Here is a 26,826-nt window from a genome sequence, read left to right as displayed (position 1 = left end):
TAGCTGCCCGAAAGCAATTTGAATATATGCTCATGCTGTTGTCAATCCTGTTGCAGGTCCCTTTTTCCAACGCCTTAAAGCATTTTATCCGCCCCAAACCTGTTTGGGAAAAAATGCGTGAGCAAAAAGCATATTAAGCAGCATAAGTGCACGATATTATCTGTACTTGAGCAGACAAGGGAGCTAAATTTGAGACAGCATTATTTCATAACAATCCTTATTACTGCACACTGTCGATGTATCCTTAATGAGGCTTGTCAAAGTCCCTTTGGGTATTTAAGGTGAGTCAGCTACTGCATTTTCAATTTTGTTGAAACATGAACGGCAACAATACGAGTGAAAAACATATAAAATGGTCGAGTGAAGGGGCAGCACTACATGCACTTCACCCATGCAATGGGGTATATCTACCTTGCTCGAAAGGGGTATATGTCCTGCCTATTGGCTTGCATATTTTAAAAATATTTTAGTTTTAAATTACTTTATAAAAAATATACTTTCTCTATACGTTTAATATACATTTTATAGATTTTTATAAAGACTGCAGCATCATCTTTGATTTTTTTATGCCTTTGTTCTTTCTTTTAATTTACTCAAAGTGATGATTATATCTTAGGGGTCTTTAAATGAAAGACATATATATTTAAATAATTGATTAGATTTAAAAGTGTGTGTAAAATTCGTAGAATCGTGTGGGTTTTTGTCTATTTTTTCTCGTCTTTTTTACCCCGAAATCAAGCTGCGTTCACACACTTTCCACACAGCTACATGTGCCAACACCCAGGACCAATGTAAAAGGCTCGATTATGCTCCCAGCGGGCTGTGCTGCCTGCCAGCGGCCAAGTTTTATTATCAGCCTCGCCAGGAGACAAGAAAAAGCACCAGCAACAATAAAACTCATAAAATATGTTTGCCATCAGACTCCAACACACACAATATAATACAGCGGTGGGCAATAGAATAGGCATTTACTCCATTCAACATTAAATTATAAGGCTAGATTAAGGAAAAGAGAGGAAAATATATGATGACGCACAAAATATTGATATTCGAATTTTTAAAGGGAAAAGATCACATAATAAAAATACACATATTTACATATACATATATCACATTTTCAAATATCTATTAAACTTAATTTTTTTGGTGTTTTAAAAAATATTTTCTAATTTTTCTTTGGGAATCAGTAATGTTTTCTTAAAATGTTGAAATTCACCTTATCAATAGGGTAAAAATGGTAAATGGTAAAAATAGGCACATACAAATTATTATATCTTATTTCTAAATATCTAATAAACTTCATTGATTCTATTTTTTGTAGTTTTCAGTATTTCAGTATATATTTTCTAACTTTTTAGTTTTAAAGTAATTTTTTTTTAATCAAAAATTGCTTAAATTGAATATTTTTTGTTGGTTTTACAATTGTATGACAGCTAACGTCTTAAGTAACCCCATTGCCATAATAAATATTGTATGGTAACTATTGCTTTTCCATGACTGTTTATAGACAGGCTGCAAGGCACATTTCGTATTTGTATTTGCTGCTTTATTCTTCATTTAACAGCCCGCCCCACGGGAGGTGGGTGGCTATGTGGCAATGTGGCGCCCACCCATCGCGACCTTTGTTTCGCGGACCACTCGGCGCTGCCCTTTTTATTATGCGCTTCTTTTGGGCTTATTATATTCCTCTGCCCTTACACTCATTTAAACCATTTTACAGTAATTTTGCTTATGGCTAATTTTAAGCTATTGCCCCATGGCCGCCAAAAGGAAAATCACCACCCCCCGCTGCCACCTGCTCTGCGGTTTTCCTTGCGCCTTTTCACGTTTTCCCGCCTTATATATATTTTTTTTATGACAGCTATTACTCCGCAGAGAATCATTCCAGCATTTTTTTGTTCACTTCATTTCGCTTTGTTTTCGAGGATGGCCACAAAAGTATTCGCTTAATTTATTATTTATTCAACTTTTGGCCTCCATTAGTCGACCAAAAACTTTCACTTTATAAATTGACAATTTGTTATGTGTCTCCCCCATCGTTTTCTATTATTTATCTGTGATTTGGCTAAAATTATTATCTATTTTTCATATCGAGTCGTGGGATTTTGGGAGCAAATCTCAGTGGCTCCCTGGCGCCTTGCAATATTCATGGGGCTGGCATAAAAATTAAACATTAAGATGGCAACAACGGCGGTAATACACTAAGCCGAGATCTCTGTCACTTTAGGTGCGGAAAAGAATTATGGATCTGGGCGGGATTTGTTTCGAAACTTGTGCAGCTTAAACGCTGTGCTGGGGTTAAGCTGTCGTGCTGTCGACCAAGAGCAACAAGGAGCCACAAGGAGCAACAAGGATGCTGTGGGAAAAACAATGAGAAGTGCCACAAAAGCCGCACGGCTCGGCAACAAATTCTAATATTGCCTTTGTTCCTTCGGCCGGCTCCTTGTGCTCCTTGTGCTCCTTCTGGTCCTTCTGCTCCTCCTCTTGGGCTCCCGGGCACGCACTTCGGCCAGTTGGCTTCAAATTGAGTTGTGAGCATAAAAAACCCGGGCAAATGCTCTGGGGGGCAAGCGCCAATGCGGCAAAAGTCAACTGCTGCTGCAGAGGCATCCTGCGAAGGACACTGGACAATGAACGATGGTGCACTGACAAAAAAAATCAAAGAGATGAATACCAATTAAATCAATTAAAATATTTTGATTTTCAAATTTCAGTAATTTTAAATTAAGTAACAGAAATAAATATTTACAAGGTGTTTACATATATTATACGAAATCGAAACAATATTTTAAAACTTAAGTTAAAACCATATTAGCTCCATTAGTTCCTCTTGTTCTGAAGAATTCGCGGTTACTTTTACTTAAAATTAATGTACGGTAATGGTTAATCATGGTTAATACCACAAACATAAATGATTTTTTGATAATCCCATTAACAATAACAATTAACAGTCATCTAACACTTTTAAAATAATACAAAATTATACAAATTTTTCAAATAACTTAAAAGTGTCTATTGATTTTTCCTAGTGCATTTAAAGTCTGTTGTCCAAGTGGCAGTGTGAAGATATTTATGGCCGATGTCCAGTGTAGATGGTGTCTGCTGCGCTGTCCATCGAGCAGTTGCCTTGAGCCCCGCTGGTAAGCCGTTTAGGGTTCAATCCCAATGGGGTCGAGGTCGATCGTTTGCCGCCAACGCGTCGTATGAGTGATACGCATGCAGTCAACAATCCAATTTAATGGCTGTTTGTAATTCCCTTGCAACTGATGTCACAGATACCATAGTGGTTTTGTTTACCACTTTAAATGTCCGAGGGAAAACAAGCTATAAACTATAATAGAACCAAAATGTTATTAAAAATGCAAAATAAATTCTCCAATATGTGAATTTTCGAGAACCCTTTGCCGAGAAAAATACAAAATTCCGATTTTTGTCAAAAATGCGACATTTTTCTTCGGTTTTTCCATCGTAGTTTAGCCAAAACAAGGCGTACAGCTAAAAGACCGACTGTTTTGAGCAGCTTGCTAAATATGCTAACAATCCTTATTACTTTTAGAAAAATTAATTTTTTGACCAATTTTTTCTATTTTTTACATAACTTTTTTTCGAAAAATGGCAAAAATTAAACATTTTCAGGTTCGAATGCCAATCGATTGGAAATTAAACAACGAGCTCAACGAGGTATGACATTCCTCATTCTGACTAATATTTTTGTTATCGCAGCGAAAAAAACTGAATTCTTTAGCGAAAAAAGGGTTAAAATTTTTGTCAAAAATACAAAATTCAGATTTTTGTCAAAAATTCGACATTTTTTTTCGGTATTTCCATCGTAGTTCAGCAAAATCAAGGCGTACAGAAGAATGCTAACAATCCTCATCACTTTTTGGAAAACTTATTTTTTGACCAATTTTCTCAATTTTTGTAGGGGTTACATCACTTTTTTTCGAAAAATGGCAAAAATTAAAAATTTTCAGGTTAGATTGCCAATCGATTGGAAATTAAACAACGAACTCAACGGGGTATGACATTCCTCATTCTGACTTACATTTTTGTTATGGCAGCCAAAAAACTGAATTTTTATGGCGAAGAAAGGGTTCAATTTTTTGTCAAAAATACAAAATTCAGATTTTTGTCAAAAATGCGAAATTTTTCTTCGGTTTTTCTATCGTAGTTCAGCCAAATCAAGGCGTACAGCTAAAAGACCGACTGTTTTGAGCAGCTTGCAAAATATGCTAACGATCCTTATCACTTCTAGGAAAATTTATTTTTCGACCAATTTTCTCAATTTTTGTAGGGGTGACATCACTTTTTTGCGAAAAATGGCAAAATTTAAAAATTTTCAGGTTAGATTGCCAATCGATTGGAAATTAAACAACGAACTCAACGGGGTATGACATTCCTCATTCTGACTTATATTTTTGTTATAGCAGCCAAAAAACTGAATTTTTATGGCGAAAAAAAGGTTCAAATTTTAGTCAAAAATACAAAATTCAAATTTTTGTCAAAAATGCGACATTTTTTTTTTGGTTTTTCCATCGTAGTTCAGCCAAATCAAGGCGTATTGCTAAAAGGCCGACTGTTTTGAGCAGCTTGCTAAATAAGTGGAACTAATTTTTCTAAAATCCATAAATTCGTCCTAAAAAACTATAAACATCTGTCAAATTATATTTATTATTGGTTTGAATTTAATAAAAAGCTGTTATAATTGGGCTTGTGTGCAAAGCGCAAATAATCCCGCCTGCTAAGCTGGCAGTTTATGTTTAGTAATTGAATCATGCAAAGCTATTCATGGCTAAAAAATATTTGCGTGTAACGAAAAGCAAAATATTCGTGTCATAATTGAATGCGTGTTTAAAAAAAGGTAAATTCCTGGCTAATTTTCAGAAGTTACTAATCCACTTTAATGAACTACTAAAATGTACAACGCTTTTTCATGTATTTAAATGTTTTTTTCTTTAAGTAAATCAACCTTTAGACCTTCTAGGTACGTCTAGTATAGTTTTTTCTTTAATGCGAACCAATTAGGATGACTATTCCCCCAGCATTTTATACAAACAAAACGTATCTGAGCCTTAAATAACCGCTTAAAACACAATTGGATGCCCTCGATATTGCCACTTCCCTGAAACGACGACTTCACCCGATCCGTTCAGCAGGATAAAACCCCAGAAAAGGGGTAAATACACTCGAATCCACTACGGAATGCTAACTGCACTTGCAGCATGTGCCACCATTCAATTGCAAGTGCAATTGCTGGCTTAAGCAAAATGATACCCGAGGGGAAAAGGGTGAACGAATTACCAGGGCTTAACAAATCACCTTAAGGATATATATAGATATATATATGTGTGCCCCCTCACCTGACGCCTTGTTTACAGCACTTACGAATGAAAATAAACGCATTTCAAGCTAATTAAACAATAAAAGAGCAGGTGGATGCCACCGCCCCCAAAAAAGCAAATGGAATAACAAAGCAAATAAAAATGGAGGCGGGCGGATGTTCGGGTAATTCAGCAAATAAAAGTGCACGGCATTGGCATTAGTCGGTGGGCGTTAACTGGGTGGAATTGTGGGTGGTGTGGGCGTGGGCGTGGCACCCTCCTCCTCCTCCTCCTCCACTGACAGCTGACAAACTCGCGAGCGTGAAACTCTGGAGCGCACAAAAGTAGGCAACAAAGACGGCAGCGAGGCGATGCGATGCGATGGAATGGGATTGCAACGCTGACGGTGACGACGTGGCACAATGATGTTGCAATTTAATTTGTATTGTCGGCGGGAATGGAATGGTACGGCATGGAGATGGAGCCGGAATGGAATGGTTGCCACCAACACAATTGCACTGACGGCAAAGAGAATGCCAGCTCTGGTGATGATCACGCTGACGATGATGAGAATGGCGATGGCCATGCCGCGGCTGATGAATCCACTTAGATGTCGGACGCCTGGCAACGACACAGCAGCAACACCAGTAGCAACAGCAACATCTACAACAGCAACATCAGCAGCAGCCAGAGTGTCGCTTAATTGAACAGCCAAAGGACGAAATGACAGACAAAGACAAAGCAGGCAAACTACACGTGGACATGGGCATGTTAACTACACAAACTGCAAATTAAATTGGCTCAAGAAACACTACTAATTTATAAGGGTTTGCATTAAAGTTAAGCTATTTAAATCGATTTATAAAATAAAAAAATAAGATAAAATTGGGAACTTAAGCTTATAATTTACAAAAATAGAATATGAACATATGGTTTATTACTTGATATTTATGTTTTACGGGAGGTTTTTCATAAAGTTCATAAAAAATGTAAGACCTGATATACCAGGATTTCATTTATTATTGGTATTACTGAATTTCACTAGTACAAGGCAGTTAAAATTTGTGTAATATTGAGTTTCTTTAACGATGTTATGACAAGCAATATTATTTAATGAATCAACGAACTGCAAACACTATAACTATACAAGTATTAAAAAACGATCAATTTAATTTCATACTTCGTGTATTTCTAAATAGTAATGTTTTTTTAGGGCCTATCGGCTACACAGAGCGGCTGCTGCCGCTGGAGCACAATTGGACATAGTAAAATGATTGAAATGCATATTAATCGGTCAGGCACAAGGCACAGGAAAAGGCAGGCTGAGTTAATCGCGGCACAGGCGCTTCGAGGGCGGCTCTTCGTCGGTGGGGGCGATTGATTGCAGCAGCTTGGAGTCGGTGTGGCCACCGAAGAGGGTCAGCAGCAGGGCAACGCCGTAGCCAGTGGCCCGCTCCCCCTGAAACAGAACAGAAATCATATTAAATACGCTGGGAAACAAAGCGGATTGGATCAAATCACTTACACAATGAACGGGCGTGGCCATATCGACGTGCATCCAAATGCCGGGATAGTCGAAGCCCAGATGGGCGGCAATGAAGAGGCCGGCACAGGAGGATTGCGCGTTCTGTCGATCCTGCAAAGCGGAAGGGAAATCTCAGTTAGACATGGTGACATATACGCACGGATGTGGGTATTCCTTTATGTATGAGAAGGGGAGCATTTTGTGGATGTGCTGTGCGGCATGCAACAAGCAAAACTTGGCGTCGCTTTATTAAAAAAGCATCCTGTGGTGCAGCGCAACAAGAAAATATATTTATAGAGATAGATGAACAAACGAGGGTGGCTCAAGAACATTATTATGTTGATCGTTTCGTCGTGTACTTTAAAAACAACCCTATTTAAATTAAATTTAATATAAATAAATACATTTTTTTGTAGGGAAACTGGGTTGAATATCTGAATTGGAAATTACCATAGATGGTTTATAAAATGTATTTATTTATTAAGCTCCTCTAGTACCTTTCTTTTTATTTATTTATATACTAAGATGGGATTTTCTTGAGGTAAAAATAGGAAAGAGCAACTATAACCACTACAAAAAACCTTCAAAATAACAATTTGAAATACAGGTAACTAACCAAAAAGATTCTAGACCCCCTCCAAAAGCCATGAGCAGTTCTTGTTTCTTGCACAAGAACTTTACATATTTACCCCATTCATTCAGTGCCTTTTAAATACCTTTGAAACACACCTCGCCAGTGGCAGCCTGGGTGTGCTAATGCCTAAATTATATGCCATGCACTGGCAGCTGCGTAGCGGAAGCAGTCGCTCTACTAACTTGAGCGGAAATTGCAGCGCTTAAATGCCAAACATAAAGTACACTTTGCACGACCAGCCAAATAAAGGAGGAACCAACGCACACATGCGAGCACTCTGCTGACAGTTGGCCAAAAAAAGGAGTTAACTGGCAGACTTCTCCGGCAGCAGGAGCCACGGAATCGAGCGGACAGGACGATGGGACGCTGGGACGATGGGACGACTCGGGGCTGCAGTGCTGTGAAAATTACATGACAACGCGCTCAGTTCCTCCTCAAGATGAAAATCACACACACTGGGGACGTGCAAACATCGTTCGTCGAGCAGCGGAAGTCAAAAGTCCATTGAAGCAACAGAGCCCAGGACACAGGACCCAGAACCCCAGAACCAGACTTGAAGAATGAATTCTGAAAACTGGAGACTGCAGTCAGCGTTTCCTTCATCACACGTAAAACAAATTTTAAAAATTGAAACTGGTTCTTATGAACAATAAATTCTATTTTCTACACAAAACAAGGGTATTCCTTTTTTCCCATTTTAGAAGATATAACGGAGAAAAAGTTTGTGCTAAAAATACACACATTTCTTCTATTTATGTTTAATCTTCAGATATTGTTGAAATTAGGTGAAATAAAATAATATACCTATTTAGTCGATTGACCTGATAGCTAGTAGGTACTATAAGTTCCTTTGTTAGTTTTGAAACCATAGTTCTAGTTCGTTTGTTTAATAGGCCCAATACGAGTATGAGTTCTTTTTGACCGCAGTCCCTACAAAGATTCTCTAATAATTGATTTTCTCGACCAACAATCTATGATTTCAATTCATTTCTTTCGGTGTAGCAATTGTTCCAGTGTCTGTTGTTCCTGCTCCTGCTGACAAAACTGCATTTCTCCTCCTAGCACTACTACCGCCACTGCTTTTGGCGGTTTTGCAGCTAATAACCAGCTTTTGTTATGAAACTTGCGGCTGACGTTCTCTGGCCGATAGTGCACAAAACCGGCATGTCTTGGCTACTCCACTTTGGTTTGATTTGCCTGGAGATGGGGTGCGGCATGTGTGTGTGTGCTACCAAAACTTTCCAAATGCAATGTTTCCCAATGAACCAATTTAGTCGAAGGCGAGCGGAAGTGGTAAGCCACAGAGTTGCTGTTGCAGTTTAAAGCAAAGCAAAAGATTATACAAGTCGGAGACAAACTAATTTGAATTATTCTAAAAGTTAGTTGTTTAACCATGAGGATTTAGGATAAGAAATAACTATATTATATAAAATATTCTTGAGATTTATTACAAAACATTCAGAGCTAATTTTATAATATAAGTTCCAGAAGTTTAAAATGTTGGTTATAATTTCGTATCTTAGAGATCTTAGGAACCCCTATCCAACACCTTTAACCAGAACAAAACCACCGATTTGGGATTACTGCCAAAAATGAAAGGTCAACAAGGGTTTCGATGTAACTGTGGCGCTAATTAAATGTTTAACGTTTGTCGAGCCTGATCAGAGCACTCACGCACATGGATTCTGGGCAGGGTCGTAGAATCGAGTCGAATCGAGTCGGCCTTTCATCAATAATGGCAAACATTTGTCAACATAATGTCATTAACATTGATTGCATTAGGCCCGGTCCTGATTGTCTGCGTGTGTGTGGGTGTGTGTGTGGGCCCGATGATGTGAGTTTGTATCTCTCTTGGCCTTTTGTAAATAACGAAGCAACATCAAATCACCCTGCTATCCCCGAACCCAAACCCAAATCTCCCCCAGAGTTTGACAATGGGTCGCCGACTAATTGCGGTTTGGAACGTGACCGTTTGGAGGACCACCCTGTGAGGCATATACCCCGCCTATGTGTTCCAGCATAACACCATCCATATCCGCATCCGCGTTTGCGACGATGCGATTCATTTGCGATTAACTTGAATTGAAATTAGCCAAACGGTGACATTGTCTCACATTTAAGCTGCCGTTGCTGATATTCAATCTGCGATAACTGCATATATCGAATGTCTGGCGGGGTCGGTGTGAGATTACATCGGTGACTGATTCACGCCCCGTGGCATCAACCAGTTGGGAGTATCAATTACGCATTCATTCAATAATCGAGGCGAGCACTGAAAAGGATTTGCCATCGATGCCATCAAATGGTTTCGCTGAAGGCGGCTACAGTTTTTATTCAATTTTCGCAATGTCGCAGCCAGCACTTTAAAAACTTTGTCGCCGCAGGGGAAACGCGGATAAAAAATGTATATATATATTTACAAAGAGGGGATTCAGAAAGGGAAAAGAAAATATTAGAAAACTCTGGTGATGCCCATTCGACTTTTAACAGATAATTTTAAACGCAAATATTTGTAAAGGTGTAAAGTAAGTCCTTAAGAAAGCATCTTTAAACTGATCTATAAAGAGAAAATATGATATCAACACATTTTATATAGATTTAAAATAACCATACATTTTTGAAACCTTCAGTTTTTATTAACCCTATGTTGTAATTCTTTATTTTTGATGACTTTTGAAAGGTTTTTCGTTTTTTAAATTTTTAATAAATGTTAATATAATTTTTGGCATCTCTGGCGGCTGCGAAAGTTCAGCGGAAACCGAGGAATAACAAGCGGAAAGATTTGTGTTAACAAAATCGCCGCCCCTTCAAGTAGGCAGCGGAAATGGGGATCATTACGTGACTTTTGAATCCCCCTTTGGAACACCATGGCGACCTCTCTGGCGAAATCTGCATTTAAACCACTGAGCTTGGGCATTATTTATAAACTGCTGCGGCGCTGGCTTTAATCAAAAAACTTAACCCCGGCTAAGCATAACCGCAACAACGATGAAATACTCGGCGCCTGCAGGTCCGGCCATAAAAAAACTTTTGCCGCATAAAAAGTTCAATTTAATTCATTAAACCACGTATAAAGTCGCCGTACAATTGAATTTAAAATGTCGACGCCCAATAAAAATGAACTGAAGTCGGGGTTTTGGGGGTTCTGAGGCCAAAAAACAAAAACAATTACGCATACGCCGCGTGTGCGGTGAAAGGAAAAGACTGCAACACGTTGCCGCCACGGAATGGGTTTATCTAAAATTCATGCCCCCTGCGCTTCACTCGCAGGAAACTGGGAACAGCTTTTTACGATTTAACATAAAAATCAATTACCAACAATGGGAAAATTTCACAGTCATAAAACGTCGAGTAACTTTCGACTTAGATTCCTTCGCGCCGTCGCCGGCAAATTCGGGAAATTGAGAAACAATTGGAAATGTTTAAGCAAATTTTATTGTCCCGCCGCCGTGTTGCTTATGTTTTACTTATGACACAGTGGAGACCCCTCTCCAAGGAAATCCCCTGCCCGAAGAAGACTGATTTACTCGGAAGAAGACAGTTCAATGGATGGATGGATGGTTTCTAGGTCGGACAGTCTCGCGCGGTCATAAAGTTGTCCAAATTCGGGATAATATTATTTTTATTTCAATCACTTTTTGTTTACTTCTGCTTAGTGGCCTGGAAGAAGGAATTTGGTTTTAAAAAGCGAAAAGGCCTAAAGCTTAAAGGCATGCGGAAAGTGATTCGCAGAATATTGAAATTTAATGAGCAGCTGCTGACGCACTTGATACTGCCCACGTTTATAAAGTTCCCTTACTTCTTTCCCTACTTTTGTTCAGCTTACTCATTTTCACTACTTCCTCTTATCGGAAATATATAATATAAAAGTAAATATCCCTAACCAGTTAATTTGTACTTTTCTTTTCTCACCAGAAGTTACGAATTTAATGATTTTTTTAAGTTCCTTTTAAATCAAAATTTCACAAACGATAACTAAGAATATTTTAAATTTTAAAAAATGTATTAAATTATTAGGTTCTTTGCTTATAAACAAAGCTTAGGTGCTTCCCTTTATAAAATTCCCCAGCACTTGACATAGCAACCTACAGATAGACTATTACATAGATGGCAATTCAAAAGTGGTCACCTAACAGATCCGAGTCCCCATCATCGATTTCTGCAGTCCGACACCAAAAAAGGAGAACCTCCTAATTATCGGCTTAAATGGTTTCGCTTAATTCGCCAATACGCAGCATGTAATCGAGGACATCGCCCCTGACAGCCAACGGCCGCAGATATCCAGATGTCCACGCGCCAGGGGATCACAACTGGACGAGGGCGTGTGAAACAAATGGGAATCGGTTATTTAAGGACCAGCGACATGGGAATGGGGATCATCACCTGGCCAGCTGGTGGCTCATGCTTGCCAAAATGAGCTGAATGGGGCCGCAGAACGAAAGCCAAAGCCAGCGGCCAACAAAGCGCCCTGGCGACCGCTAACAACACTCATAATCCCTCCATTTAGTGGCAAACTAGGGGAAAAAGACACCCGAAAGACAATAAAAAAAAATACTAGGTGTATGGCGAAAAAAAGCTAGCTCATGTAATTTAAACGCAGCGCGTGGGAATTCACCTCAAAGCCAGAAAAAATGCGATGGTGATGGGTTGTAATGGCTGATGGGTGGGCGGGTATTTCACCTTTTTCGCATTTAACGTTGAATGCATTTGGAATTTAAAACACTTTATCACAGACACCATTGACAAAGTGCGCGGCGCTGTCACATCAACTGCAGCAGGGGCGCCAAGGGGTTAAGCGGGCCAAGAGGTGCGGTGTGTAGTGTACACTGTGTGTGTGGCAAGGCATGGGCCAACCTGCCATGGTGTGATATTTTGACTTGATTCCCATTTTTTTTCGAACGACGAGATAGGAGAGACTGGCGAAAAATCAAACAGGCAACTTCCAAAAACGACACAGAGGAAATAATCTTTAAAATGACTTATACTCGGTTTAATAAACCATCTTAACTACTATAGCTAATCTAAATTGAAAATGTATTGCTCAGTTTAAATTCATGAAATAGGTTTGTGCTTCAAATGAAAGTTCTTAGTAATGGTTCTCTACTTTCCCTAAAGAATCCAATATTTATTATTAAGCTTTAAAAAAGGGTTTCAATATTTTTGGATATTTTTCTAAAGTTTTTCAAATAAAAGGACTAATTAAAATAGTCCAGAAATCTGAGAAAAAACAGTGTGAAGTAAATATGAAAATTAATTATAATTTTGTTTGGAATATTAAATAACACATTTAACATTATGTGGAAATTATAATATAGGGTTCATTTCTGCTCAATCTATGTGTTTTAGAGATGTTTTATTTTAGAGAACACATTACTTTATTTGTTTTTTTTCGCACGGTGTATTTATCGAAAGGTGGCAGAGTGGGCGATTGGCAGGTAGCCAAAATTGCCACGCCACTTGACCTGCCCGGCATCTACGCACCAGCCAGGCAGTCCTCCATCCTCTCCTGGCTCCTCTCCTTCAGTCCAAACTCCAAACTCCAGCCACCCAACCAAACCGCCCACCACCCACAGCCCACGGCGTGACAATGATGAATGACCATTGATCCGAGGCGCTTGCGACGTACAATAAGGTAACTCGATTTGGTTGGCTGTTGTGGCAGGAACTGGAACCGAACCAAACTGAACCGAATCGAGGAAGAGAGCCCCAGGCTACGACGCACCTCGCTCCGGTGGCCAGCGACCGGCGCCCAGTTCCCAGAGATGGGTTTATGGGTCCAGGACCTCCTCCCTTCTCCCAGGACTGGCTGGCCTTTCTAATGGCTGCGAAAGTGGCTGGTGGCGTAGATTGAACGCCAAAGTTTTTGATACATGCGAATGCCACATGGGTCGGTGGTGTGTATAGTGTGTGTGTGGCGTATGTGTGTGGCATAAATCAGAGTAATACTAATCAATCTTTAAACCAAACATGACGTTCATCATTTTTCCGCAACGGTGCGGTCGAGTGTAAGACAAAAGAACAACATTGAGTGCAAGCGATAAAGTTAATTAAAAATGTGTGTAAAATATCTCTGGAGAGGGCAAAAGGCAGAGGAAAATGGATGTGTAAGAGATGGTCATGTGGTGGAATCGCAAAATGAAAATGAATTGAAAACAAATGAATAAAGTTACACCGAAACTTGATTAAAACTTTCTCAAAGTCACTCGCTCTCTCCATCGAATGCGGGCAGCCGGAAAAGTTCACAGCACGGGTGTCTTCGATAATGCATAAATTAAGGTACTTTTGGGGATTGATTTGGGCGACGACCGCCGTTAATCTAAGAAATGCCCAAAGAAGGATTCAAGAAGAAGCCGGAGTGACGAGGATGGCAGGCCGAAGATAGTTCGATGGAGAAGGGACAGGAAAAGAGCTTTCAAACTGATATTAAGAGGGCCTGGAAAGGTAACGCGCTAGTTTAAACTTTACAACAACTTTGTATAAATTATAATACCTAAACTAATGTGGAAGTTTATAAATAGACTTGAAGTTTATAATGACAAAGCATATTCTTAGCACATACAGGATACGTTTAATCCAGACATTCTGAGAACAGTTTTATAAATATATTTTATATATGAACCTCCTTAAAAAATAGGAAAACAAATCCATCTTTAAACTCCATGGCCTGCTGGAACATATTTTCCCACATTTTTCTAGGTGTGCTCAACGCAGAAAATTAAAATGAATAAATTCCAATGGTATATGGATCGCTTCTTTCAATTTTTTGTTTTGAAAGCTGGATAAAGTTTTCAGAGCTATTTTAAATGGGACAAGGAAAGTACTTACCGCCACCGAGTTTTTCATATCAGCAATGGCCGAAGCGAATTCGGAGAAATGCAATTCGGGGCAATAAATTATGGACGCCAATAAATCGCCGGATTTGCGTCCGGCCTGCAACGACTTTGCCTCCCATGTCTCCGAGTTTGTCAATACGGCACCATGATATTTGCCTGTTGCTACGCCCTGGAACGAGAATAAAGAGAGATATTGGTTGTAGTGTGTTTGTGAGAAATCGCAAATGAAATATTCAAGGCTCTGCCACTGGGCGGAGATATATTTAAGAGTGGGTTTCGCACTCGCCGGGGAGGGTTTGATAGAAAACAAGCAACAATCAACAAAATGCCAGCAATAAAACTGTACAGCAACTAACAATGTTAGAGGAAGGACAAAAGGGTTTGGAGTGCTGGGGCAGGGGGTGCACCAAAATTGCGAGCTTCCGACGCGGCTGGCAATAAAAAGGTGCAAGGTTATTTAGCACGAGCAACACCCAAACAACAGGCAAGGACTCCGTGGCGCGTGTTCAACTGCAGCTGGACAAATGAAGGCAAAGGCAGCACCACCAGGAGCGGCAACAAAAGCACCAACAGCAGTGCCAAAAGCAACAGCAGCAGCACTACACTGAGGAAAATATAACTAACTAGGTTTTATCAGAGAAAATGTTAATGGAACTTTTTTTTATACCTACTTTATGACCTATTTTTATCGCGAACGGGTTATTCCTTGAAACATAATCATAATCAGCGGATTCAATTGTCCGGATAAACGGAAATTATTTTCAAAATTTAGATATATTTAAAATAAACTTAAATATATTTTACACTTTTTTTTAATCAGAGCTATTACTTATAAATAGACTGCTCTAGCCTAATGCCTAATTTTAGGTTTATATAACATTTAATTTAAGGATTATATAACATTAAAATTGGTTTGTTTCTATAAATGTCTTTTTCCGCGATTCTACTTTTAAATTATATCACTTTTCCCATGCTTACAATTGCAGGGATTATCAAATATTTAAATGAAATGTACAAAACTCTATATTATAAATCTTGGAAAAATGTCGTGATTTATATTTCAATTTTAAAGGAGGTTGCAATCTTTTCTTTGAGTGTTTAGTAGCCGCTACAAACAACAGAAAACAACGACAAAAGGTGTAACAAGCAGCAGGAACATAAAATGTAAAAGCGAAAAAGTGTTGGTTGCCTGCTTTTTGTTCTTGCAGTGGCAGTTTGCCCCAATGCTGGCAATTAATATTATTGCATCCCGTCTAGGTGTGTGTCTGGGTGTAATGAAATTAAGCACAACAAGCGCCAAAAACGAGAATTCTGAACAAAATGTGGAAATTTTTAGAAGAGCATGGTGTTAGTGCTGGCCGTTTTTAGGCTGGGTATCCAAGGAATTTCCCTGCGAACAATGCAGCTTCTGGGGAGGGGAGGGGATGGATGCCACGCCCCTCTGACCAGTTTCGATTTATTTCCCATCGAACCACAAATAACGTAAATTGGCATCATATTTTAAGCAAATTGCAGTCAAGATTTATGGTAATTGTGCGCCATCGCAGCAGCTACTCAGTTGCTCCCGCTTTTGCCCCCCCTTTTCGGTGCAGTGGAAATCGAAACCCCACCGCCCATTTACCCACCTCCCACCGCCCACTGGCACACCCCCCATTGCAACCCAAAAGCGACCACAAACGACGAATCCTTTGCTGTTGTTGGTCTGCCAATGCTGCCGCTGCTATTCCTCCAAGTTGCCAGCGAAAACCAAATTTGCAATTTATTTTTCCAATTAACCTCGTGACTTTTATAAAGCGTGGCATAAATTCTCGCATAACAAGGCAGCAGACCCAGTACATCCAAGGCCATCGCCATCCCAACCACCCCCTTTGGTTACCTGGCGCAAAGATCTCTCGAAACCGAAATTACCTTGGACACCGGCAAAATAATTTGCTGGCTGCATTAGTGGCGGAAATGTGCATTCAATCTGGTGAGTTGTAGCCTTTAATGCGATTAAGGGGATACAAAAAAGTTCCTAAATATTTCGAGTTTCGTAAAAAAAGGTCATTCGATGAAGTTGACAGTATCAATATATAGAAGGCACTATACAGTTTTATGAAATTAAATAGTCTTTGTTAGATTCTCAATCACTATCATATAATATATTCATTCAGAAAAATGCCTACGTAAAAATCTATTTGACTTATCTGATTAAACAGGGATTTTACTCACTAATCACGTGTTGAGTAGACTGTTCTTATCGAAAGTGGGAATCTTTATAGGGTTATCAGTATCTCTTACCTGAGCTCCAGTTAATGTAGCCATGTCGAGAATGATATTGGCCTTCAGGTCCTTGTTAGCAAAGCAAACGCCATCGGCGAGCACCAAGCGGCCCTCAGCATCCGTGTTGTTGATCTCCACTGTACGGCCCGAGTAAAGAGTGTGAATGTCATCGGGACTGCAAAAAAAATTTAGAAATTAGTTACAATAGAACACTTTAAATACTAATTCAACAGTTCTAATTTTACAACACTGAATTATATGGCTTACAGATCTTAACTAAGGCACAAAATGATTTTAGCAAATTTCTCAATAAGTATTTAAGCTAATCTAGAATCAAAAACCCACCGCGTTGCATTTGGACCGACGGAGTTCTCGGCCAAGCAGAAAACGGCATGCAAATTATCCTTGAATCCGCACTGGACAGCTGCGTAAAAGGCGCCAAGAATCGCAGCCGCTCCTCCGCAATCGCGCTTCATTCCGGGCATGCCGGTCTTGGCCTTGATGCTCAGGCCACCAGTGTCGTAGACGATACCCTTGCCGACCAGGGCAATGGTCTCCTGAGCGCCCTTCGGCTGGTGGGAGAGCACCACGAGGGCCGGAGGCACAGTCGCTGCCTTGCCCACGCCGTAGATGCCGCCAAAGCCGCGTTCGCGCAGCTCTTCGCCACGGATTACTTGCGGCGTGATGCACAACTCCTTGCCTACGTCCTCGACTGCCTGGATAAAGTGGTCCACGTTCATCTCGTTGCAGGGCATGTCCACAATGCGAGCAGTCAGTCGGATGGCCCGGGTGGTCTCATTCAGGCATTTGAGCTCATCTTCATTTAGGGGTTCACACTCCACGCCACCCTCTTTGTTGATTAGCAGAAACTCTACGTTCACCACGTTGCGTCCTGCATCCTTGTTGCCATCGCCCTGATCTCCACATCCCAATTGTGCCTTGGATTGGTTTGTGGCCAGTAGGTTGCCCGTTTTGCGGGAATAGAGGGGGAAAGCCCTGACCACCGCACAGGCGCTGGCGAACAGGTTCTCCCGCTCGCAGACCAGCACCACGCTCTCCTCGGAAACGTTAAGCACATGGTTCTTCACCAGTCGGGTGATGGCATGAGCCCGGGAGGCGGTATTATGCCGGGATGCCTTCAAAGGCAGCGCGGCCACAGTGGCCACATCGAGATAAAGGGATACCTTATCGGTGGGCGCTGGATGCAGGCAGGCCACGGCATTCAGGAAGGTCTCTTCGGTGACACGCGGACTGAGCTTGCTCTCCAAAAGGCTAAACTTCAGCAGATTCAGATGGCGCAGCTGGCCGATGATCAGGACCGGATGTGACTGCGGATCGCTGCAGCTTAGCGAGTCGTTGAACTTCACGTCCGTGGCCATCTGGAAAAGAAAGATGTATGCGAATGAGAAAAGATTTGGATTTTGAGGTACAAGGGAATGGCAGCCCAATCCCGGCGATAAGCCTCTGGTACTATCTTATCGGTGTTAATCTGGGGTTTACTACTCCAAGTGCCCCACTTGCTTATCAGTCGACAACTTTACTCCACACTGGCGGTCAATTGATGCAGCCACCCATAAATCACGAGAGCTAAGGCGGCGAGATAAGGAGCGGGTTTCGGGTTAAGGGTGGGGACATCTGTGCTAATGAAGGAGTTACTCGTTGGGCGCCTGAGTGCTGTACAATTATATTGTTAACTTATGTATATGGAAACATCCATTAAGAAAGGGCATAAAGCGAAAATTTTCATTCTTTGACTAAATGACTTTATAATGTGTTTTATAATAGAGATTCTATAACATTTCCTTAAAAAACAATACATTTATGATTAAATTTCATTAAAAACAATTAATTTGCATAACGATAGTACTGTCCATAACAAATTCCTTAAAGCTTATGGGGTGTATGCAATAACGCCCATGGAAGAGAAATTAAAAATTAAATTACAAATTAAAAATTATTACTATAAAAAGGGCGTTATGTATACACCCTATGTATTTATATAACTCTGTATTTAAATAACTTTAAAATTACTATAAATTTAAAAAAAAAATGGATAAATGTCTTTTTTAACTAAGACGATTAATTGTCAAAATGCAGGAATTTATTGAACATCTAATTTTTCATTTTTTTTGTCCATATACATTTTATTATATTTATTTATTATTAAATTGTTTTGTTTTTTAGAAGGATTGAACCAACAAATTGATTTGAAATTATAAATGAAAGCGTGACCTTGAGTTCGGCGCGACAAGAACAACAAGTGGGTCGTTGACCGATTCGCGGGGTTTCCAAAAAATAAGTGCAGGAATATCTTATCCATCCATGGCAACAAATAACACAAAACAGAAATGGAAGATAGCTCTATCTTAAAGCATTATGCAAATTCTATATGCTCTATTTATAGAACCTTTGTTCCAGTTTTCTTTTTTGCAAAATGTTCTTACAAATTTTGTACCTGTTTGTTTGCTTACCTTACCAAAGCGGCTGCTGCTGTAAGTGCGAGCGAGATGGGTGCGAATTGCCTTTACACCAAAAAGCAAACGCATTAATTAATTACTTTACTAATTGCACAAATTGTTGCTGAAAACGCGGCTTTTTAGTTTTTTTCGCTTTGACAATTTGACTTGCAATTTTTTTTGCTTGCCGGCTCTTAGAGATGTGCAAAGTATTTAGGAATATGAATATATCGATATTTTTAAAAAATAAATATTTCTATCGTAACAGAACATGTCGTTATTTTTATTTAGATATTTAAATAAATTTAAAAATTTTAATGTTATCAAAATAAACATAGTACTGTATTATATTGGCGCCATCTATGTTTTTAGCTTATCATCGGCAAAGATGTCACCGAATATGACCCTAAAATCTTAATGGAGTGTATTCTTGGTTTTTATTTTGTTTTATTCTATAACCTATTAGGAATTTATCCCAAAAATTTTTAAATTTCCCGCCCTTAGAGCTGCAACTTTCAAATATCGATATAAAGAGAACACCGTTTTTTTGCTGATCTGGCAGCTCTGCTAAGTCTAGAAAGTGTCATCCCTAGCTAAAGTGTTATCTCTAACTGGAAGGGCAAAAAACAAGCGTCTGGAAAGTAAAAGGCGCTGAATTTTTAAAGAATTTAAGAAAAGCAAGCAAAAATTCGTTAAAACATGGCTATAATCGTGGCTGAATCGGCTTACGAAAAGCGGGTAAGGGCTATGTACGAGAAACAAATTCGCATGGAGGCCCGAGAGGCGAGTGTCATCAAGAAAGTCTCGAAATTCAACAGCAATTTGTGTGAGTTGCTATCATAATTTTGCATTTTTCCATTTAAATTGATTGATTTTATTTTAATTTCCCAGTGGATGCCAAGGAGGCAGTTGTTCGTCATCACCAAAAAGTGGGAAAGTTTGAAAAGGTTAAAATTCAGCGCCGCGAGGAGATGGAAAAGCGGGCTTCCTTCTTGGAGGAACTGGCTCAGAAACTGGAGGCCACCAAACAGAGGAACTTGGTGATGAAGGAACAGATAAAACAGCTGAAAATGTTGGACAGACAGCGCAAAAACGAAATCATGGAGAGGTCAGCACTCAGGAATTGTATTATATTGAAAAAGATCAACCTTTTTGATCACTTGTAGAGCTAATATTTCCATACTATAGTTATAATTCTTCGATCCCTTTCCGTAGATATTTTCCAACTCCAGTTTCATTCATATAAATTACAGACCTCAAAAGGTCCTCTATAAATCATGATATATAATAATCTTAGTTTGTATATGTTTCCATAAGCCTAAAGAAATTATTTTTAAATCTCATTTAGTTAGATTATTTTCCAATTTTTACTACAAGTTTTTAACCTCTGACAACTATTAAACAAGCCCATTATGACTGAAGAAAGAATGTAGGTTTTTAGGTCGAAACCTAAAAGTATTGCTGCACCACATATGTACATACATCAAATATTTGCTCAATTCATGTGCGCGCATTTTCCAATGCAAACAAACATTCAAGCAATGACCCACATGGTACATCACATACGAAATAATAAAAGCAATGTTCTTTTGTTCCATTTTATAGCATTCACACGCTGTCGAAGACGACAGGGACCTATATAAACCAGCAAGCGCTGCCGGCACGTGTGAAAGGTGTCACTGTACTGCGCGAAGATAATGGCGACCAGTTGATACCCTTTGATCTGAAGGCAACCGATGTGGAAGGACTGGAGTCCCTTTGTCAGCATCTTCAAAGCCTAAATGTAGACGTAGTCCAGTGGCGGCAGCTAGTCTCGCTGGCCACGGAAATAGCTACGGATTCACATGCTTCTAGTACGCCGCCCAAGGAGAGCGCCAAGTGCAAGTCCATAATTGATCTCACCTCGCCGACGAGTCAGAACTGACTTCCGATTTGCCTGGTTAAGCTCCATTGCCATTATAGCACTTCAAATTGGCGTTTTAAATACTTGGCGACAAAATAATAGCATAGTTTATTCTAATTGCTATTTAAGCCTACCAGTTTAGCGTGTTAAGCATAGTTTTTAATATTAATTATTTTACGATAAGACTCATTAAAAAATATATTTACAAAAAAACCCGAGGAAATAAGTGTTAAGGAAAGGCAGATTATTCACTACGAAAACATTTTCTCTTCAATGCCGATTTCTTAAACGATTAAGATGTTATTCGACACATTTAAAGATCAGCTTAGCTTTTTAACTGTTAGTCCACTACCGGATGTTTAAAATATTTATTTTTGGAGACGTCGCCATTGGGTCAAAGCCAATAGGAGATGTCTCGAATCACTCCATCGCCTCCCAGAAATAAGCATATTCAAAACCAGTTATTGAATGAACTGATTACAACGAAAAAAGAATTCATATATTAAACAGATTTGTAAAAAAGTTTTAAAAATCTTTTTAAAATTTTTATTTTATTTAACCTTGAAGGCTTGTTATTGTAATGTTTTCGAAACCATATCTGGTACATCTAGTACATCTGTCGATTTGATTGATCGGTTTGTAAATGCTCCAAAGAAATACTTGCCAAACAAGGTTAATTAATTTTGTGTAGATGTTTCTTAGTGGGTACCTGAAATATTAACATTATCAATAACTCTGTTCACATAACTAGCATAGTATTTCATATAAGGTTTTGTGCCTTTGTATACCCCAAGAAAAGTGTTTTTTTTGGATGTCAGAAAAAATATGAATCACAAGAGATATTACAAAAATTCCCTCTAAAAACAAAGGAAAATGGGACGAAGAAAGTTATTTTTAAAAGATTTTATTCAGTGCACAATTTTTGAGCTTTTGTCTTGACGGCCGCTGTTAATCGAGAAATCACAAAAGTCATAAGTGAGACAGAGTGCCACCGGCTAACCGATCTATGAATAAACGCCGATCCATATAGATTGGCGTTGCTTAATTGTTATTGTCCGTCGAAAGTGTGAGTGACTTATCGTGGCTACAAAACGCAGCAGCACGGAAGCTACGGATTCAGTTGGTGCCCGGACTTAAAGATGATCACTGCAATTCTCCTGGCGGTCTGCACCGCGGTGTTTCTTTTCCTTTCGTATCGATATGCAGTTGGTCGACCCTGCGGTTTTCCTCCCGGTTCGTTTTGGATTGGAATCGACGCCTAGGAGTCCCGTAGCTAATTGGATTATTCACAGGTCCTCCGAGGATACCGATGTTCGGCAGCTATCTCTTCATGCTGCTCATAAACTTCAAGTATCTGCACAAGGCTGCCTTGACCCTCAGTCGGTGGTATAAATCGGATATCATCGGACTGTATGTCGGTCCTTTTCCAGTGGCTATCGTCCACAGTTCGGAGGGAGTGCGTCAGATCCTCAACAACAAGGTGTTCGACGGACGTCCCCAACTTTACGTGGCCGCTATGCGAGATCCCGGCCAAGATGTCCGAGGTGAGTCTTATCATATCGGCCTCTGATCGTGGACACTTTTAATGGCGTTGTTTAGTATTGGGGTCAATCGTGAATTAATTGTCGCAGCTGGTGAACAAAACAATCTTATCGCTTCAAACCGATTAGCACTGGCTGCACTTTAGTCAAAGAAAGTAAACTTATTTTTGTTTGGGCTCTTTGAGATTTCTTGTAGATTAATATTCCTATTTCTGTTTATGAAGCTTAGGAAAAAAATATCTGCTATTCTTCGTATTCTTACTTTTATATACCAAATAATAATTTATTGTTTAATTTTTTTTTAATTGCCTGTTTTCTAAATTAAGATCAGTTCTGTGCAGTTCTCAAATTAAGTTAATTTTTTATTAGATGTTTTAATATTTAAAGGTTATATGTTTTAAAAGTATTCATTATGAGTTTTTAAGTAATAGTAAGATTAATTTTAAAAATAATTTTGAAAATTTCCTATAGCTTTCGACCTGTTATTCTTTTTTTTAAGAACATCAACAGAGCACATTGATATCAACTTTCGCCACTTTAACTGATAAGACCCATGGGCTTTAATTGCTAATATTTCCAATACAAATAATATATATAATATTACTAAGTTCAATTTTGCGACTTCCCTTACAGGAATCTTCTTTCAAGATGGACCGTTGTGGAAGGAGCAGCGTCGCTTTATCCTGCGCTATCTACGAGACTTTGGCTTCGGGCGACGATTCGAACAACTGGAATTGGTCATCCAGGAGCAGTTGACCGACATGCTCGACATGATCCGCAACGGACCGAAGTATCCGCATGAGCACGAAATGGTGAAACCCGGAGGATACCGCGTGCTCCTTCCGCTGCTCTTTAACCCCTTCTCGGCCAACTGCCACTTTCACATTTTGTACAACGAGTGCCAGAGTCGTGAGGAAATGGCCAGATTAGTGGAGCTCTGTAAGATGGGCATGCAGTTTCAGAGAAATGCGGATGACTATGGCAGAATGTTGAGCATCCTTCCCTGGATACGACATTTTTGGCCCGAATGGAGTGGCTACAACAAGCTGCGTGAATCGAATATATTTGTGCGCCAGTTCTTTGCAGACTTTGTGGATAGATATTTGGATAGCTACGAAGAGGGTGTGGAGCGCAACTTCATGGATGTCTATATAGCGGAGATGCGTCGATCTCCTGGCTATGGTTTCAACAGGGATCAGTTCATTATGGGCCTGGTGGACTTCTCCTTTCCGGCCTTCACTGCCATCGGTACCCAGCTGTCGCTACTCATTCAGTATCTCATGTTATACCCGGCTGTTCTGCATAGGATTCAGTCCGAAATCCAAGAGGTGGTGGGATGCGGAAGACTGCCCACGCTGGAAGATCGCAAAAACCTGCCCTTCACGGAGGCCACTGTTCGCGAAGGTCTCCGCATCGAAACGCTGGTGCCCTCGGATGTTCCACACAAAGCTCTGGAGGATACCGAGTTGCTGGGCTACAGGATACCCAAGGTGGGTGCAAGTTTTACACCCACTAATTTATGTAATGCTAAAATCTTTTGGATTTCTTTGTCTAGGATACCATTGTGATTCCCAGCCTGTATGCCTTTCACTCAGACTCCAGAGTTTGGTCCGATCCGGAAAACTTCCGGCCGGAAAGGTTCCTCGATTCGCAGGGCAAGCTCAGCCTGAAGCTGGATGTCTCTCTGCCCTTCGGAGCGGGAAAAAGGCTCTGCGCCGGTGAGACTTTCGCCCGGAACATGCTCTTCCTGATGACGGCCACCATGTGCCAGCAGTTTGACTTCGTCCTGGGCCCCAATGATAGACTGCCCGATCTCTCCCAGAACCTCAACGGTCTGATAATCTCGCCGCCCGATTTCTGGGTGCAACTGAAAGATCGGCATTGTACTTGAGTACAATGAAAAGATTCGAGTTATTAGAGTTAGCTTATTTTAAGACATCTAATTTGGGATAACCAAATAATAAATTGTCGTGCGGAATGTATTCCAAACATTTTAACTATTCTTTTTTCTATAATTTTGTGTAACATTCAAGTAACAACTTAATAAGATAAGTTAATTTTATACTTGTCTAAGATTTTTTTATCATAAGAGAATATATCTCTGAAATATAATTATAAAAAGAAGCTGAACTTTGTTTAACGCAACATATAATACTCTATTTCGGCAATTATGTGGAAATACAATTGCGATTGGGTTTATGGTTCGCCGTCGGACTCAGAGGAGTAATCCTGTAGCGGCGAAATTTCTGGATCAGGTGTGATTGAAAGCGGTTCGGCTTCCTCATGTTCCTCCGATTGATCTGACAAATCCAATTCGTTAAATAGATTCCTTTCGTAGTCGGAACCTGAGCTAGCATCGGCCAAGGATGTGCCCATGGAGCTGGTCGATGAAAAGCACAAGGAAACCAGCGAAGCCAACGAGGAATTGGTAGAGAGTAGCGGTGACTGGGTATCGTTGGCCTCCGATTCCGAATCCGGCCTATAGCCATCCTCATCCCCGTCGTCGTCCTGAAGGTTCCCGGACGAGTTGCCCATTGTATCCTCCTCCTCCTGGGGAGTGTTTTCCAACGGAGCAGCGCGACTCTCCTTGCGCAGCTCCACTACCTCGCTGAGGATCTGGTGCTGCTTCTCGGCAATGGTGGACACCAGCTGCTCGAGGCTTCGGATGGTGGCCTCGTACTCGATCAGCTTCTTCTTCAGCTGGTAGTTCTCAGCCCGGCAGTTGTCCAGCTCCAAGGAGGCGCACATCGCGATCTTGGTGTCGTCCGAGTTAGCGGATTTGGTACTAGATATGATCCGAATGGTTGAGACTTTATCCGCGAATAGAATTCCGTTTAAAACTTACATGGTTAAAGCATTGGAGTCCTTATTATGGACCGGGCAAGTGTGGGACATTTTGAGACTTGAAATTTACAGGCAATTCAATTCTCACAACAAAATGGACTTTACCTATTTGTACTTTGAAATTTCCCCCAGAATATTTTGACACTGTTGTCCTGTTGTCTTGGATCAGAGTGCAAAACGATTTCTGGACTTTAGATAATCGAAAACTCTTTGACTGAATATTCCCAGATGACTAGGATAGGCAAGACAATTTAAAATTACCATAAATTTTATTTACGAAGAATAAATCAAAATATGCACCCACAATTTTGACCCGGCTACTAATTGACACTTTTATGAGCCCCTGAGATTTGATAAGGAAATTGATTGCAATTTAGATGTCTGCAATTCACTGATAGCCAATTTAAAACAAAAACAAATTTAAAACAACCAAGAAATAATTATAAACAAGTCTACCAAAATTACTGTAGATTATTTTATAACCTACGTTGACAAGTCAAATAATATAACCAATTGTAATCACACATTATATGTTATAAGATTAAGAAAGAGTATGAGTAAGGAAATTATATTGTACACATTGTCACAAATAAATGTACGCTTAGGTTTAAAATATATAATTTCTAAACTAGCTTTAACAAATGCAAGTTACTATATCCCTGCAGATTTAGATATAATATTTGAACAGGCGTTTCATTTTTGTAAATTAAAACATTTAGTCCTGACCACAAAAAGGAAGTAATTTTAATTTATTAGTGAGAAAATTAATAATTATAAAAATTATAACTTTTTAAAATAGTAATTTTTGTTGTGCTTCACACATTATTGTATGATACTCAATATTTAAAATATTTTATAAGAATAATAAATATTGGGGGACTTACTTCTGTTCGTCGTTTTAGTAAGCATGAACGCCTCGTGCGTCGAGAGTTGCATTTTCTTAGGCCATATTTATTCCTGGAGATTGTTTGCCTGCAAGAAGGTTGCATCCTGTGACCACTCCCATGATATGAGCTCTTGGGACAACTCTTTACGCTTTTGCATTTCTCCGGTTGATGCCTATGACGGCGATTAGGGCATTTATCCATCTTACGTTTCAATTTCTAAAGGGGTTAGTTTTTCCGTTACAGGTAATCGCACTTTATACTCGTAGTCCAATACATTTTATAAGATTTTAATTGTACCTTACCCTTGACCGATACCGACTCTTTTCTCTACAGCTTAGGGCATTCCAGCTCTGTGCGCCCTGACGCAGTGCATCCTCCATTTCAATGTCTTCACATTGTAGCTGGTTTTCCATCAAGTAACTAAAAAACCCGTTTACATAAGGTTCCATATAGATGATGTACAATATACTATTTCACTATCTGAGTAAATTTTGGAAATTGGAATGAGTCGATTGTTAGACGTCTTTCGAAATAAGAATATTGACAAAAATAGGAAACTTAGTACAGATACAATGTTCAAGGGTGTCTGCTTTAACAAATTTAAGATCTTCGTTTGAATT

At 39.7% G+C, this 26,826-nt stretch overlaps 4 protein-coding genes across 5 annotated transcripts; 2 read left to right on the top strand and 2 right to left on the bottom strand.

Annotated features, from left to right (window-relative positions):
* Nucleotides 1-6,488: 6,488 nt before the first annotated feature.
* grsm (granny smith) lies at nucleotides 6,489-26,674 on the bottom strand. Of its 2 annotated transcripts, XM_036818016.3 has the most exons (7): nucleotides 26,509-26,674; nucleotides 26,204-26,422; nucleotides 16,921-17,954; nucleotides 16,594-16,750; nucleotides 14,306-14,482; nucleotides 6,847-6,957; nucleotides 6,489-6,780 (listed from the first exon to the last, which is right to left on the bottom strand). In XM_036818016.3, exons 1-7 carry the CDS (start codon nucleotides 26,653-26,655, stop codon nucleotides 6,649-6,651), a joined length of 1,977 nt encoding a protein of 658 aa, XP_036673911.2. In that variant the 5' UTR covers nucleotides 26,656-26,674; the 3' UTR covers nucleotides 6,489-6,648. The 2 variants fall into 2 exon arrangements, with proteins under 2 accessions (XP_036673911.2, XP_016932249.2); XM_017076760.4 differs by lacking the exons at nucleotides 26,204-26,422; nucleotides 26,509-26,674 and adding an exon at nucleotides 19,047-19,234.
* Spc25 lies at nucleotides 19,634-21,426 on the top strand. The gene is made up of 3 exons (XM_017076752.4): nucleotides 19,634-19,857; nucleotides 19,923-20,139; nucleotides 20,637-21,426. Exons 1-3 carry the CDS (start codon nucleotides 19,731-19,733, stop codon nucleotides 20,953-20,955), a joined length of 663 nt encoding a protein of 220 aa, XP_016932241.2. The 5' UTR covers nucleotides 19,634-19,730; the 3' UTR covers nucleotides 20,956-21,426.
* Nucleotides 22,014-24,419, top strand: Cyp304a1 (Probable cytochrome P450 304a1). Its single transcript, XM_036818017.3, has 4 exons — nucleotides 22,014-22,167; nucleotides 22,227-22,478; nucleotides 23,109-23,965; nucleotides 24,031-24,419. The coding sequence occupies exons 1-4, from the start codon at nucleotides 22,074-22,076 to the stop codon at nucleotides 24,364-24,366; spliced, it is 1,539 nt and encodes a 512-aa protein (XP_036673912.3). The 5' UTR covers nucleotides 22,014-22,073; the 3' UTR covers nucleotides 24,367-24,419.
* Nucleotides 24,607-25,540, bottom strand: LOC108014118 (uncharacterized). Its single transcript, XM_036818018.3, has 2 exons — nucleotides 25,321-25,540; nucleotides 24,607-25,260 (listed from the first exon to the last, which is right to left on the bottom strand). Exons 1-2 carry the CDS (start codon nucleotides 25,368-25,370, stop codon nucleotides 24,672-24,674), a joined length of 639 nt encoding a protein of 212 aa, XP_036673913.3. The 5' UTR covers nucleotides 25,371-25,540; the 3' UTR covers nucleotides 24,607-24,671.
* Nucleotides 26,675-26,826: the final 152 nt, after the last annotated feature.

This window comes from Drosophila suzukii, chromosome 3 (genome assembly GCF_043229965.1).
Source record: "Drosophila suzukii chromosome 3, CBGP_Dsuzu_IsoJpt1.0, whole genome shotgun sequence".
Lineage (NCBI taxonomy): Eukaryota > Metazoa > Arthropoda > Insecta > Diptera > Drosophilidae > Drosophila > Drosophila suzukii.
This window is presented reverse-complemented; position numbering and strand designations above follow the sequence as displayed.

Excerpts from the sequence above, each read along its gene's own strand:
- Spc25 (XM_017076752.4), top strand. The coding sequence starts at position 19,731 with ATGGCTATAATCGTGGCTGAATCGGCTTACGAAAAGCGGGTAAGGGCT. Across the intron at positions 19,858-19,922 it reads GAAATTCAACAGCAATTTGT|TGGATGCCAAGGAGGCAGTT; the intron begins GTGAGTTGCTAT and ends TTAATTTCCCAG. Across the intron at positions 20,140-20,636 it reads AAAAACGAAATCATGGAGAG|CATTCACACGCTGTCGAAGA; the intron begins GTCAGCACTCAG and ends TCCATTTTATAG.
- Cyp304a1 (XM_036818017.3), top strand. The coding sequence starts at position 22,074 with ATGATCACTGCAATTCTCCTGGCGGTCTGCACCGCGGTGTTTCTTTTC. Across the intron at positions 22,168-22,226 it reads ACCCTGCGGTTTTCCTCCCG|GTCCTCCGAGGATACCGATG; the intron begins GTTCGTTTTGGA and ends GATTATTCACAG. Across the intron at positions 23,966-24,030 it reads TGGGCTACAGGATACCCAAG|GATACCATTGTGATTCCCAG; the intron begins GTGGGTGCAAGT and ends TTCTTTGTCTAG.
- LOC108014118 (XM_036818018.3), bottom strand. The coding sequence starts at position 25,370 with ATGTCCCACACTTGCCCGGTCCATAATAAGGACTCCAATGCTTTAACC. Across the intron at positions 25,261-25,320 it reads GACTCCAATGCTTTAACCAT|TACCAAATCCGCTAACTCGG; the intron begins GTAAGTTTTAAA and ends GATCATATCTAG.
- grsm (XM_036818016.3), bottom strand. The coding sequence starts at position 26,655 with ATGGAACCTTATGTAAACGGGTTTTTTAGTTACTTGATGGAAAACCAG. Across the intron at positions 14,483-16,593 it reads CTACATTAACTGGAGCTCAG|GGCGTAGCAACAGGCAAATA; the intron begins GTAAGAGATACT and ends TTCTCGTTCCAG. Across the intron at positions 6,958-14,305 it reads ATATGAAAAACTCGGTGGCG|GATCGACAGAACGCGCAATC; the intron begins GTAAGTACTTTC and ends TCCGCTTTGCAG.